General features: G+C 35.1%; 1 protein-coding gene across 1 annotated transcript in view; it reads right to left on the bottom strand.

Annotated features, from left to right (window-relative positions):
* Positions 1-4,570: 4,570 nt before the first annotated feature.
* Positions 4,571-15,835, bottom strand: part of LOC137642986 (uncharacterized) — a 34,340-nt gene continuing 23,075 nt past the window's right edge. The window contains exon 2 of the mRNA XM_068375846.1: positions 4,571-5,773. Within this exon, the coding sequence (XP_068231947.1) occupies positions 5,483-5,773 (291 nt within the window). The 3' untranslated portion in view covers positions 4,571-5,482. The remainder of the gene's footprint in view (positions 5,774-15,835) is intronic.

The following is a 15,835-nucleotide window of genomic DNA, read 5'->3' as shown; positions in this document are numbered from 1 at the left end:
ACTATCCCTAACCAGTAAGAAGAGTGTCGAGTCTGTTACAGATTGGATAGTCATACTCTCAAACACTACCTAGAAGAATGTCTGCCCTTATAAGGTATACAGTAAACCCGGTCAGATAAACAAAGCGACAGAGAACACTTCAGGCATCCACACATACTCAAGCAAATAGAAAGCATAGCAACTTGATTTGCAAGCCCCAGATAATGAAGATGTTCAAATGATATTGTATGCCTTCTATTCTGGATCCTGTATTCACTCTATTGCCTATTTATATGATTAGCTGAGTATCTTATCAGCCCGGAAAAGCATAGAAACGTGTCAGAATACAGTATTTATTTAAGATACACAATAACTTCCATTTCCAGAATGTTTATTCATTTTATTGTTCATCTCCATAACAGTATAGCATAAAGCCATTAACTAGCCATGTATTTACCAGGCTGGAAGAGCATGGAAACATGTTATAATTTGGTTAGAAGGGTTATGAAGTTGATTAACATGGTGTATCTACTAAACCAGACAGAGGATCCTAGTACTTTTTCAACCCTACTCCCAATAAAAAACAGTGGAACAATTCTCATACACAAACTGTAAACATTATTCAATAAATAGTGAGGCATGCCTTCTATATATGATGCAAGTGTTACCTTTAATATGAAAAATTAAATAGTAATAATAACAGATGTGTTCTGTCATTTTGAATTGTAGGCAATGCTGCAAACCTTCCTGGATTCCCTTTGAATGCGGTTTTCTGACTATGACCTGTTCAAAAATAAGGAGGCAAACTCTTAACCTTATATCTTGGCAAAAAAGAAAATTAAGGTATTCTTATTATCAACTGTAACCCTTCATGGTCTTCTTATCTGATTTTGCTTTTTGTATTAAGCATTAAACCTATAAGCAACAAAACTCCTAATGATATTGGTCTGTTAAGTTTTAATGTCCTTTATTTCTTAGAGAACATTAAGGAATGGAAGGGTTGCACTTCAAGATTCCAAGATTCAGAACAAGCCAAGTTCATGCTTTTAACTTTGTTCATCGAAAAGGTAAAATTTCCTTTTACTACCAGTAGAAAGATGTCGGAAAAGTCAATATTCTGTGGTATTTTTGAAATGGTTTTCTTTATGTTCCTGTATATACAGGTATGTACATTATCCATTTGAAAAAGTCTTCCTCACTTCCCTGATGACATCTATTTCTAATTTGACTAAGTGTGGGGTATTTGGGAAGTACTAAATATCTAGTCTTCTGTGAGTGTGAACCATGAGTAAGGCAGATGTACATGAGGTGGATATTGCAGTTTCCACAGAAAAGGCCTAAGGCTAGTTAGTGGAGCTGTCAATGACAATAAACAGGTAATGATGCCTTGTTTTGTAGGTAAGCGACCTACTATGTTGACGTTAATGTGGGTAAAACAATACTGAGGTTGAGGAAAGGTACCGACTTCTGAATCGGTGTGTCAAAGTACTTTTAACTTTTGGCATGAAGTACATGCACCGACTCAATCCTTAACATCCTTAGTAATGCCGTGCCAAATGAACTTCATCTTCAGTTGCTGTGCAGTAGATCGGCATTAGGGATGTGAGAGGCCATTAATAAAATCAAACACCTGTCAGTGCATAGGAGCAAGTATCCATGCTGGTGGTTTTCCAGGACAGACACAAAGGTGGGTGGCAGTGGAGTTACTGAGGTGGATGTGCAGGATGTCCTACATGCTAGGTACTCTGGATCTTTTCACTGAGCTTCTGACAAGGCATTATAATCTAATTTCAGGTGAATAGCAGCCAATGTGCTTCTTGACAGGGCGTTGATAACAATATTCATTTCCCTATGGACGTGTTGAAGGGTGCAATGGTATTCATTCATGGTGGAGAGATGTCGCATTGATGGAAGGACCAGGCATCGGACTGTCGAGCGAAGGCGTGCACCAGAGGCATGTGGTCCGTGTGAATGATGAAGGGTGTACCTTCGAATAATTAGAGAAAGTGAATGACAGCCAAATACACCTACAGTAATTTGCTGTCGAAGGTAGAGTACCAGATTCCGCCTTGGACAGTTTTCTACTGAAGAAGGCCAATGGTTAAGCACAAAACATAAGCAACAGAGGTGTTCCTCTTTGGAGGAAGAGAACACAAAGTATGTCATTGACGTAAATTACACAGAAGGGGAGGTCCCCTAAGATGCCATCCGTGATACATTGAAAAGTTGGTCCAGCATTACAGAGGTCAAAAAAAGAATAATTGAAGGTGTGTGCACCAAAAGGGTTGGTGATAGCAGTCTTAAAGATATCTTCTGGGTTCATGGGCACCTGATAATACCCCATCTGAAGGACAAGCATGGAGAAAACCTTCTCTTTAAGCAAGCTGGAGGTCATGTTTGTGCGAGGGTAGTGATCCGGTTCTGTCTGCCTGTTGAGGTGCCTGTAATCTCCACATGAACACAGGGAGCCATCTTTCTTCAGGATGATGTGTAAGGGTGATGACCATTGGCTTGAGACCTTTTGACAAAAGCCCATTACTTACATTTCGGCGAACGTTTGTTTAGCGGCTGCCAAATGATCCGGTGCCAGATGCTTGAATCTGGCAAACACTGGGAGCCATTGATATTTTGATAAATACCATGTTTGGTGGGAACAGTGGGCATTTAGCAAAGTTCAGGATGGAAGACTTCTGAGTATGACATGGGAAGGTGTACGTAAGCATCCGTGGGTGCACTGATGTGGAGAGCGATGTCGGAGAGGTGTCGTGTTGATAAGTAAGAGTCTGTGTCCTCGGGGATTGCCGCAAGAACATAGCCTAGTTTGGTGTGAACCAGGTGAATGCTTTTCCGCTGGTGAAGGGTGGCAGTTTCATTGAGGCAGCTTGTGTTGAAAAGTCAAGTTCAGTAGGGTCATTGTAACAGTAAGACACAGCAGTGAGGAGGAAGGCTGTAGGAAGCTGGTCCTTCTTCCTGTGGTCACCAGTGTGCTAGTGAGCTGTTATGATGTAACTGAGAGGTGAAGTGAATGCAACAAAATTAAACATGAGCCAGCTAGCTTATTAACAGTGCAAGGAAGAGCTAGTGATAAGAAAAAAAGAAAAACAGTTACAGTGTACGAGCGGTATGAAATACGTACGGTACAGACTTCTTAACAGACGAAAGGGATCGAGCCGCTGAAGATCATCATGTGACCATATATATATATATATATATATATATATATATATATATATATATATATATATATATATATATATATATGTATATATATATATATTTATATATATGTATATATACATATATATATATATATATATATATATATATATATATATATATATATATATATATATATATATATATATATACTGTATTTATATATATAAAATTGTGTGTATGTATTTGTATGCTTTAGTATAGCTGGTATAATAAAAACAGGTGATGTGGGAATGATACAGCTGTAAAAGTACAAGTATGAAAATAAAAAAATAAAGTGTTGCTTGTCTTACTACCAACATAATTTGTTTTTTTAAACTGTTTTCAGGTAATGAGCTACTATCTCTGTTTTTTTATATACTGTACAAGACTAATTTAGATATCTTAGAGCCAGTATCCATGTAGAATGAGAGGGTTACTTTACAGCGGGATCCTATAATGTCATGGGCTTCAACAAGGAAAATAATCTCGTAAAGAAAGAAAGGAAACAGAAAAGTGCAGCAAGAGAACTTTAACCCAAAACAGGGGATTACCATTATATAGAGGCTATGACACCACCCAAAACTAGAGAACAACATTTTGATTTTGGAGTGTCCTTCTAGAGGAGTCTCTCCCACCCTTACCAAAAGGGAAGTAGCCACTGAATTTAATTCCATTTACCATACCATTTATCTTTGTTTTATCGTTAATTTATGGTTTTGTCTATTGTAAATTAATAGTAAAGCACGTTAGCACGAGTATGTGTTTTATATCACGTTGTGCTATTCGTTCAAAGTAAGCTCCATGTTGACGGGATAGGATGTTTTACATTGTCCGTCTTTTTTCCCTGCGATTATATTTTCTTAGTAAACTTTGGAATTTCCTTTGCGAGCATCTTCGTCATTAAACCAAATATGTGACAGAAAGTATCCATTTGGTAATACATCATTCAATCCGTAGAGACTCATGGAGAAAAATATGAATATACAGTAGCAAATGAAGTTTAGTAGATTGCATAAGATTTTACAAATATACAATTCACAGGCTTAGCCATACTTTCAATTGCCTTTTCATTACTTGTTATAGATATATATATATATATATATATATATATATATATATATATATATATATATATATATATATATATATATATATATGTGTGTGTGTGTGTGTGTGTATATATATATATATATATATATATATATATATATATATATATATATATATATATATATATAAAACATGGAGAAATTTTTAGCATACTGTTATTTAGAAGTCGATACTAGTCAATGTTCATATTTTTTATGAAATAAATAAGTCTATAAAACTAAAGATTGTGGATAATAAAATACACTTGTAAAATTCTTTTTTTTTTTTTTTAAGTATAGCTCTTTACAAGATAATGAGGGTAAAATAATCACAAGCAATGCAACATATTGCGAATGTTATATAAATAATGTAATATATTGTTATCGGTAAGGGCTTTAGTAGCTAGTGCAAATGATGTAGTTTTGAGTTTTAAATCCTATTCTTCAGGAGAGCAGCAGAAATTCAAGAATCTATTAACTTCTCATGAAAATGTTAGCTTCTAAATTTACATATATACAGTACATAATTATCCTTTTTTACTGTATCAGGTGATGTGTAATTAAATATCCATTTTTCATGTATAGTGTTCTTTAAGATCGTGGTTGAGGTTGTTTATTGGAAACATCCTTACCTGAAGATCTGTTGGACTTGGGTTTGAGACCCGCTCAATTTCGATAGTTTCTTGTAGCTAAGGATGTGGGGTCTTTGGGAAGCCTACATGTCTACCTATTGAGTCGTCAACAGCCGTTGCCTGGCCCTCCCGGGTCCTAGTGTGGGTGGAGAGTGGGCTTGGAGGATGAGCATATGTATACTCGTATATGGACAGCATAAAGAGCATTGTCCTGTTAAGGTATTGTCACTGTCCCTTACCTCTTGTAATCATGAGGAACCTTTAAACCGTAGGATCTGCTTTTATTAGCATATGTGTTTATGAAAACTGCTTGCTCACACGATTATGCCCGGGGATTTGTGTAATGGACATGCAAGTAAATTGAGATGCCAAGTCAACCGAAAGCCACATCAGAATGAGACCGAGGTCATGCTTGGTTCTCGCCGGCAGTGGGATGGAAATTTTCTGGATGGGTGACCATTGGGAAGATTGATAAGCAAAAGAAAGGTGAGAGAGAGAGAGAGGAATGTGACCTAGCTAGTAAAGGCTACTTATGGAAGTTTCTTCTCTCGCATAAGGTTTTATTATATCATTTGGCGGTGTCTTTCAATCCGTTAGATGAGAGACAACGATCGGATCTTGTGACGAAGGAGACACGGCCTCAGAGTATGATGGAAGGGATGAGTCATCACAAGTATTCTCTATCCACGTGCATGTAGCGATGTCCGGGGTGTATTTATCCGTACAGGGGATTTGTACTGGGACTGATGTGTACTTGGTGGTCGTTGTAGAGGGCGAGTCTCCCGAAGGTTTGATGACATTGTATAGAAGGTGATAGGGAGGAGGTTTAGATATCACCACTTCGTAAGAGGGTGGAGAATCGGTCGTCGACGATTCCTGTAAAATAAGACGTAATAAGTATAACAGAAAGGAACATAGATCATATCTTTTAATAATTGTCTGTAATTACTTGCTTATGGTAACAGATTTTCACACAAATTTTATATATTTATAGCTATATATCGTCAGCCTCATAAACTAACTTCCTAAATCATTTATCTACTTGGGGGAATTAAGAAAAACCTAATTTTCTCATTTTTTTTTAATTACTGTCTTGAGCTTTATTTCACAGTTTCCTAATAGGATACAAATATCCATAGGTTATATTCCTGTTGATTTTTTTTTTTTTAATGAAACAAGGTAAACTAACTTAGGCAATTACATAGGTGTTACTTCCCATGACTTGCGCATAATAATAAAGCTGACATTTACAGAGTAAATTATTTATGAGATAATTGAACTTTCTGTAAATTATATGAAGATATCCACCAAAACAAACCAGAGCCTCACTAAAGCATACATATGTAAATTTGGAAATACAATTGACTCTTACTGTATTTGATTATTAAAATCCGGGAAGCATCTAAGAATTTTCTTATAAATCCTCGTATATGAGCAAGAATGTAAATAAAAACGACATTGATGATGGGCTTCCAAATTTCTAAAGGTTAATGTTTCTCAAAATATTGATTGTGTGCAGAATTGTATTTGTATTTCATTATACATGAGGCAAAAAAAAAAAAAAAAAAAAAAAAAAAAAAAAGCCATAGCAGTCAGCTGGCATTACTGCATTCATGCACTGCAAACCATTAAATTTCCTCATCTTAATAGGGAGTCTTGATATCATTTGCCTGGAACTCGACCTGGTAATCCCTCCCAGGTTAAGTAAATTTTGGACGATAACCGATAACTTGTACTTTACTCTTCTTTTGCTTTGATACATCAACTTATGCAGATCATGAACCACTGGGTTTCGTGAAATGTGTATCGTCCATCATCCTGAATTTTTAGTGTTTTATTTGTTTGACTATGGTTATGGTTTAATCTGTGTGTGACCAGCAATGAGATACTTCTGAATGATGTTGATGCTATATTTTCTGGCTAAAACAGATTAAGCAATGGCAATATTTAAATTTATGTTTTGGTAGCAACATCCATTGCTCCAAACTCGAGTTCTTGCAGATTTGTGTTCTCTGACATTATCATTTCGAAATGATGGTACTACAGATATACAAAAACTTAATTCCTCATGTCATCCTTTGTTCAATTCTAGAGGAAACAGAAACTATCATTGTATTCTAGATTATATAGCATGAAGTTATACACTTGTTGCTTTGTTTATTGTTCATATTAGCTACTTGCCATAATCTTCGGGCACAAGAAAACAGCCTACAGATCAGATCCATGGTTCACACAAACGTACTAGCACTGGCAGATTCATTATCTTGCTCTTTCACCTTCCTAACTTCATCCTTGAGCTTAATATGTTTTTCATAGTCACCCTAAGTACTGTTGCCATATTTGAATGATTCGCATACATCAAAAGTCAACGATCTTTTCTGAGTATGAAGATAGAATTTTCCTCGTGGAATTTATTACTGAAGTAAGTGACCTCAACATCTCTTACTTCTTTTTTTCAGCATTCAATTTGTATTCCCGATGAAGGATTGCAATAGTGATCCCGGGATACAAGAACTTTTTCTCTTTGTATGTTGTCGTGTTCATGCTATAATGTTAGTCTACAGTAGGTAATGCATGTAAGCAGTTTGTTAGGAGTTCATTATGAAAAATAATGCACTATAGCACACTCCACTTTTGGGACCACATTGGACTAATGGGTTGGTTCCTGGTGAGCTTTCAGTTGACGTGTATGCATTCCGTTTATCCTCATCCTTTAGCTATGATATAATTCTTCCTCACTGATACTAGAAACTTAAGCAAAGAATAGTTTGCAGACTTGATAGGGTGATCCATCAGGAAGTTGTAGATTGTAAGCATAGGATGATTGCCTCCTTGATCCATGTGCTGTTTTTCGTCGGTTCTTTGTCTTTCTTTGAGATCAGGGCTCGAATGTAGACTACGTTCAACCCAACTTTTCAGCATCCAAAATTCAAGGAAGATGTGCCTTCGTTGTTCTGCAGTTATTTATTGAGTTAAGGGTTTTAGTGCTCAACAAATTTAGATTGATATGTAAGTCCCATCACAGCAGCCAGGACAACTTCATCAGTTTTCCTTTTATGCCACTGACCCTGTAACTGCTTTTTATAAAATTTGCTTCCATTTTTCTATCATAGTAGAAGTAAGAAACACAAAGTTGAAGCCACTACGCTTAATTTAGCCATGACCCAAGTCTACATCAAAAGTACACAGCTGATTAATTATAGAATATGTTGAATTATCTAATAGATTAAAAATATATATTAAGTGGATATTATAGTACTGAATGTTTGATTTAGAAAATATTTCTGTTTTTGTCTAAGTCAAAATAGTGACTTAGGCATAGTGATAATAATGCCTAAGTCAAAATAATGACTTAGCCATAGTAATAGTAATGATTATTATTATTATTATTATTATTATTATTATTATTATTGATATTATTATTATTATTATTATTATTATTATTATTATTATTATTATTATTATTATTATTACTTGCTAAGCTACAACCCTAGTTGGAAAAGAAGGATGCTATAAGCTCAGGGGCTCCAATAGGGAAAATAGCCCAGTGAGGAAAGGAAAAAAGGAAAATAAAATATTTTAAGAACGTAACCTCAAAATAAATATCTCATATATAAACTATAAGAACTTTAACAAAACAAGAGGAAGAGAAATAAGATTGAATACTGTGCTCGAGTGTACCCTCAGCAAGAGAACTCTAACCCAAGATAGTGGAAGACCATGGTACAGAGGATATGGCACTATCCAAGACTAGAGAACAATAATTAGATTTTGGAGTGTCCTTCTCCCAGAAGAGCTGCCTACCATAGCTAAAGAGTCTCTTCTACATTTACTAAGAGGAAAGTGCCACTGAACAGTTACAGTGCAGTAATCCCTTGGGTGAAGAAGAATTGTTTGGTAATCTGTGTTGTCAGGTGTATGAGGACAGAGGAGAATATGTAAAGAATAGTCCTGACTATTCAGTGTGTGAGTGTAGGCAAAGGGGAAATGAATCATAACCTGAGAGAAGGATGCAAGGTAGTGCTGTCTGGCCAGTAGAAAGACCCCATAACTCTCTGGTGGTAGTATCTCAACGGGTGGCTGGTACCCTGGCCAACCTACTACCTACTAAGACACCATTCGATATAAGCAGGAAATTTATGAGGAATTTTATACCATTGGCAAATATATTAGTTGGTGCCCAACATGGAGATGAGATTTAAGCAAAAATATAAAAATCTCTGGAAACTGACTTTTGCCGTTATTTATGAGTTGTCTGTATATATATATATATATATATATATATATATATATATATATATATATATATATATTGTGTGTGTGTGTTTGTGTATCATCGTCGTCATCATCATCTCCTACGCCTATTGATGCAAAGGGCTCGGTTAGATTTCGCCAGTCGTCTCTACCTGAGCTTTTAATTCTATACTTCTCCATTCATCATCTCATACTTCGCGCTTCAGTCCTCAACCTTGTAGGCCTAAGTCTTCCAACTCTTCTAGTGTCTTGTGGAGCCCAGCTGAACGTTTGGTGAACTAATCTCTTGAGGAGTGTGAAGAGCATGCTCAAACCATCTCCATTTCCCCGTCATCATGATCTCACCCACACATGGCACTCGAATAATCTCTCTTATAGTTTCATCTCTAATCCTGCTCTGCCATTCAACCCCTAATATCCTTCTGAGGAATTTGTTCTCAAATCTAATAAATCTATTGGAGATTGTTTCATTGTCATACCCTGACTCATTTCAATATAGTAACACCGATCTCACTAAACTGATATATAGTCTGATGTTTATATGTAATTTCAGGCGATTTGATATTCAAGTGCTACTTATATATATATATATATATATATATATATATATATATATATATATATATATATATATATATATATATATATATATATATATAGAAGAGAGAGAGAGAGAGAGAGAGAGAGAGAGAGAGAGAGAGAGAGAATTGAATATTATTATTTATAGTTGTAAGCAATAAGGTGATAACTTGCCTATACGTTTGGAATATATTAAAATCAAGTTGCTTAGTAAAATGTCTGTATGGTAACATTTAATGAAGCTTCATTCAGAATTTTAATTTATGTGAAGGAGTGAGACTAAGGGAGAGAACTCGAAGTTGAATATCTAAATTCAATTGTGATAAAAAAGATTTTAACGACGTTTGATGGTCAGATCGCTTTGAAGAAAGACAGTGAAAATGAGAACAAAATAGTTCTTATGCGTATAATGCATAAATTGGTCTCATTCCCTTTAGAGAGAAATAAGAAGTCGACATACCATATTTAACGAAGGTGAGCCTTGTATATCAGATCAATCATCTTTAACCGGTAATGGGAGGGATAAACTTTGTACAAAATATAAACTTAGGTTATTCCCCAGCTATTAAGTTTGAAATTCAGAAGACCGATGGACGTGAACATTTCAGGGAGGCTTGATTTATAACCGAGTATTGCAGGAGTGTTTGACTTGTGCAATAGCAATAACTTTTGAAAGAAAAACAATTCCTATATATATTGCTGCCTTTTCAGAGTGCTCTGTTCATATGTTCATACGAAGAAATTGTTTGTTACATACTTTTCATAGTATAATTCATGCCCAAAGGTAGTAAGTTGGCCAAGGCACTAGCCACCAGTTGAGATACTACCGCTAGAAAGTTACTAAGTCCTTTGACTGACCAGATAGTACTACGTTGGATCCCCCTCTAGTTACGGCTCATTTTTCTTTTGCCTACAAATACACCGAATAGACTGGCCTATTCTTTACACATTCTGCTCTTTCCTCATACACCTGACATTCATTCATTGGGTTAACTACTGCACTGTAATTGTTCATTAGATACTTTCTACTTGGTATAAGTAGAATAGACTCTTTAGCTGTAGTAAACAGCTCTTTTAAGAGAAGGACACTTCAAAATCGAAACCATTATTTTATAGTTTTGGGTAGTGCCATAGCCTCTGTATCATGGTGTTCCACTGTCTTGCGTGAGAGTTCTCTTGCTTGGGGTACACTCAGGCACACTATTCTATGTTTCCTTATATCCTTTCCTCGCTGGGCTATTTTCTCTGTTCGAGCCTTAGGGCTTATAGCACCCTACTTTCCTAACTAAGGTTGTAGCTGAGTCAGTAATAATAATAATAATAATAATAATAATAATGATAATAATAATAATAATAATCGTAACATGATAATAAATCTGGGTACAGCTTAGTGTCTGTTTTCTTTTTTTCACGAATTCCATATTTTAATGGAAAATGAACTTAGCAAAAAAAAAAAAAATATTGATTACAATGATAATGCCAAGTCTAATTCTTTAAGCCGATTAAAACTTTCAATAGGATTATAATTATGGGACTTCATGTAGGATGATATCTTGGTCGATATATAAATAGATATTCTTTTATCTTGCCATCATGATGTATGGTGAGGATTTCATGTTATTCTGGAGCGGGAACGCGTTTCTGGGCGTTGCAATAACCCAGTTCTGGCCGAAAGGGCCAACAAAGCTAAATCAGAGAAGCCTGTTTCAGAAATAATTCTATTTCTCAGAACAATGCAAAAAGTCCTATCTAATTGTCAGTCCTGTTTAAGGTTTACTGAAAAAAATTTTCCCTCTTCCTATAGAACTATTGTAAAATTATATACCTCTTGTTGGTATAGTAGTTACATTTTTACATGGAGAAACCTTCATTTGGATTCGGTTAAAGATGCGTGCATGCTTTTAATTCGTTCGTAATGTTTGCTTTTTTATGACTCATGGATGAGAATTACGTAAAAATAAAAAAAATCCACAATACAGATGCAGAGAATTTTCTTCACCGCGGTTGCGATCTTCTTTTAGCAGCCAAGGATGATTGCGTGTGACTCGTCATAAATTCTCTGGAGATCCCTCACTTTCGAGGGAAACTATCTTTTGGTTTTTCTGCTTACATTCGTTTATATATATTTGTTTTTATATATAAAATTGTGACTTTATAAAGTATGAGTATGAAGGAACGGTTTTAGAAATGATTACTTCCGAATACTGCTTTAGACGGACTTCACTATTAATATCTACATCCCCAAACCGAACGATATTCCTCTATCGTTGAAATGACTCGTCTGATATGAAGTAAGACGTAATTCTCTCGTTCTGGGTTCGGTCACATGTGTAGAAGCGTGGCTTGCGACCTTCCTCTCTAGCTGACAGATTTACTTCCCACACCTCCTACAATCCCTTCAACTGAATTACCCCTACATCCTTCCACCACCCTCCTTCCCTTAACCAAACAACTAACGGGTTTACCAAGTTCAGATTCTCCCATCTGTATGTATTTTGATATGGATATTTCGTTACCGTATCTGAACATACACGTGGAATCCACTAATAAGATAAATACAGTTTTCAGAGAACCTCTTGCAAAATTAGCTAAATATTTATTATTGAAACAAGATTTCTTATATTCTTTTTTCATATAAACATAATATTCATATCGTATGTTGGATGATTAGTTTCTTAATGTTTGCAAGTCAACAAATGCGTAGTAAGGGATAAATGTTTACAAGTTAAGATTTGAAAATTGTGAAAACGGAATTATTTGTTTGATGAAAGTGATGGAATTTTACACATAAATGTGATTGATATACATACATTGACCAGATTTCTCAATCAAAAGGAAATATGTTTATTTTCGAGATGCTGAGAGTTTCTCACATTACTCCATTCCAAAAGATATCATGCATCCATGGCAACTTAAGACTCTGGCAGCATGCCAATTTTTAGCCTGCTGGTGACTTATAGCACACATTTTCTTCTGTAATAGAAACTTTTTGTCGCTCTCCGGAATTCACCATTAATGGTCGATGTCACACAGTCAACACTCTCCGTTAGTTCTCTCAAACTTTTTCTACAGTATGTCTTTGAAAGTAACAAAAAGCTACGTGCACTTTAAATAACAAGTTCTTGATCACAAGCCCTTTTCCTTGTCAGAATCCTGCTTTTTATGTCAAGTTATTCGTTTAAGTTTTTGTCCTACCTTAGTAGCTAAATACTAACATTCACTTCCTGGTAGACTAGGTAAAGTTATGCCTCTTCTTTCACCTTTGCCATTATACAAAATAACGGTTATTATTCTTGCTTATTCCTTTTGAACCTTTTCTTCATCCAGACATCATTGACAGCTAATCGGTCACACATGCACCTTAGTACCCCAGCAATCCACCATATATAATTTGTAATCTCACTGAATTGTGTCATCTTTGTTAGTTGTAATTGACCGCCATGTATCCTAACAGTAACTTTTAGCAGTATTCTCCAACCTTCAGTAATCTCTTTATCTCTTGCGTTATTCAGCACTGCATCTTTTCTGTCTGAAACATTCAACAAATGCTCAAAATATTCTTATTGCCTGTTTTCTGCATCTTTTTCATTTCAAATAATATCTCCATTAACATACTATAAAATAAAGATCCATGCTTCTTCGTGTTCTGGAGGTCCTTGTTCACCTCCCCTATTTTTTTTTTTTAATAATTATCTTCAGTAACTTTCTTCTTAACTACTTTATCTATCCTGTATTCATGTATACGATATTTCATTCTATCTCGTAGTTGCACCTATAGAATTCCTTAGACATTTTCAATAAAATTTTAGTTTTCTAGTCCCACTCACTGCTTTTATTCTCCCTTCCCACCAATCTGAAATTACAAGCACTACCTTCTGAAACAGTAACCCCATGTGGATTTGAGAACATAAGATGCAATAGGAGAGATATTCTCTGAAGAAAATTAAGGCAAAGGTTTGTAGGGTATTTCGAGAATATGTTTAATGTTTCACATAAGTGAGGCATTTCTGAATAACATGGAAGTTGAAGGGAATAGCGCAAGTTTGTGATTATGCCAATGAAAATGAGTTAAATTGAAATTATAAAAAAAGACACCAGTTCATGTGATTAAAACTACATGCTTAGGTATTATGGTGAAAGTGTGATTGAGTGGCTGACCAGTGTGTAAGGTGTATGCCTGGATGAAGTATGTGTCTCCTAAGGCTGACCAGTGTGTAAGGTGTTTGCCTGGATGAAGTATGTGTCTCCTAAGGCTGACCAGTGTGTAAGGTGTTTGCCTGGATGAAGTATGTGTCTCCTAAGAACAATTGCAAAAATACTGAAGTGATCGCATTGGCATAACATTGGCAAAGAATATTTGTTTTCACTTAAATTATAACACTTAATGTGGTGGGTTTCATGCTTCCCCACCCCAAAGTTTTGCGGTCCGTATAAACAGCATACCTTTGATGTATATTATTAAATTTCCAACTGTAACAACAATCTAAGAGGGCTATTGAGTTTTTAATCATCTGCACTTGTTGGGAAATTTTTCGAACTCCAGCGTTGTGCACATAAATTTGACAATTTCTTTGTGAGAAGAAATGGTACGACGCACCCAGTTGTAGAACCAATCCTGCCTGAATAAAAATCTGCTGCGCGAAAATGTTTAAATAGTCTTTTTGTTCATGGAGTATAAGGGATTAGGGATATTTTCCTACATTGGAGAATGATCAAATAAGTTAATGCTTAGTTCTTGCGACTTGCCCCGCAAATTGCTAAATTTCTGGTTATTGAAAAATGTAGCTACATTTTTTATTTAATTTTCATACATTTTAGATGATATGGTTATGCAACATTCCAATAAATTAAATCATATGTAACATAATTGTAAAAAGACATTCAAAGGTTGAAATTAAAGAAAGCCAATCAAGCAAACAATAATAATCATCTGCTGCTTTAGAACTTTGTGAAAAAAAAAGGAAAAATGCAAAAAGAAGAAACTAAAATTAACCCATTCTACTCCACGACCCCGGTCGATTATATTACCTGAGCAGAAAAAAACAACAACTGCAGTGAAGAAAACAAACCTTTGGGCGTATACAACAACAGAAACACCCATGTCATAATGAAAAACTGTTAGAGAATGGTAACATTCTGGACGAATCATTCTCCTCTCCAGGGACTACTTTCTCCGTCAGATACTGTGGTCTTCCAAGTTTTCCTTGCCTTTATAGATATTTTTATTTCATTATTCATTGGCCTTTTAGACCTATGGGTTTTTTCGATTCAAATATATGCATTTTATCTATCAAAACAGGGTGTTTTCATAACTAAAACTAGCAATTTACAGGGAATCCACTCCATTTTCGTGATTAATCGACCCTTAGTAGATGTCTTAATTCTTTCATTTTACCATGTTTTGAATATTGTTCTCGTGTGATGTCCTCAGCTGCTCATTCCCATCTCAGTTTACTAGTCAAAATTTCGGTCTATCAAATTCCTTATCCCTAAACACGATATTAATATCTGGCACTGTCGTTCAGTTAATTCTTTGTGCATATTGCATAATATTTTTCATAATTCTGACCATCTTTACCACCCTGTACATGTAAATTCTAACAGTCTTGCCTTTTCCATCATAAGGCTCAACACTACACGGTATTCAATTGATTTTATTCCAGCTGTGACCAGATTTCAGTTTTGCGGTTGAATCCCTGGAACCTCAGAACTTAAAACTTGTTGCAAATGCTGCTTGGTTGAACAGGTTGACATGAGTCTCGTTTATTGGTTTATATCGATTGATCTATTTTAACAGTATTACTCATCTCAATATATTGTATTTTTTTTTTTTTTTTCATTTCTCATAATATATAGTTTATTTGTTGATTCCTTATTTCCTTTCTGCACTAGACTGCTTTCCCTGTTAGAGCTCATGGGCGTATAATATCCTGCTTATCCAGCTAAGTATGTAGCTTGACTAATAATAATGATGATAATAATAACGATAATGATAACGATAACAATAATAACAATACTAATAATAATAATGATAAAAATAATAATAACAATAATAATAATAATAATAATGATAATAATAATAATTAGTAATTAATGATTAATAAT

This window comes from Palaemon carinicauda, chromosome 1 (assembly GCF_036898095.1).
Source record: "Palaemon carinicauda isolate YSFRI2023 chromosome 1, ASM3689809v2, whole genome shotgun sequence".
Classification (NCBI taxonomy): domain Eukaryota; kingdom Metazoa; phylum Arthropoda; class Malacostraca; order Decapoda; family Palaemonidae; genus Palaemon; species Palaemon carinicauda.
Note: the sequence above shows the minus strand (reverse complement) of the source record. Positions and strands in the feature narration are given on the sequence as shown.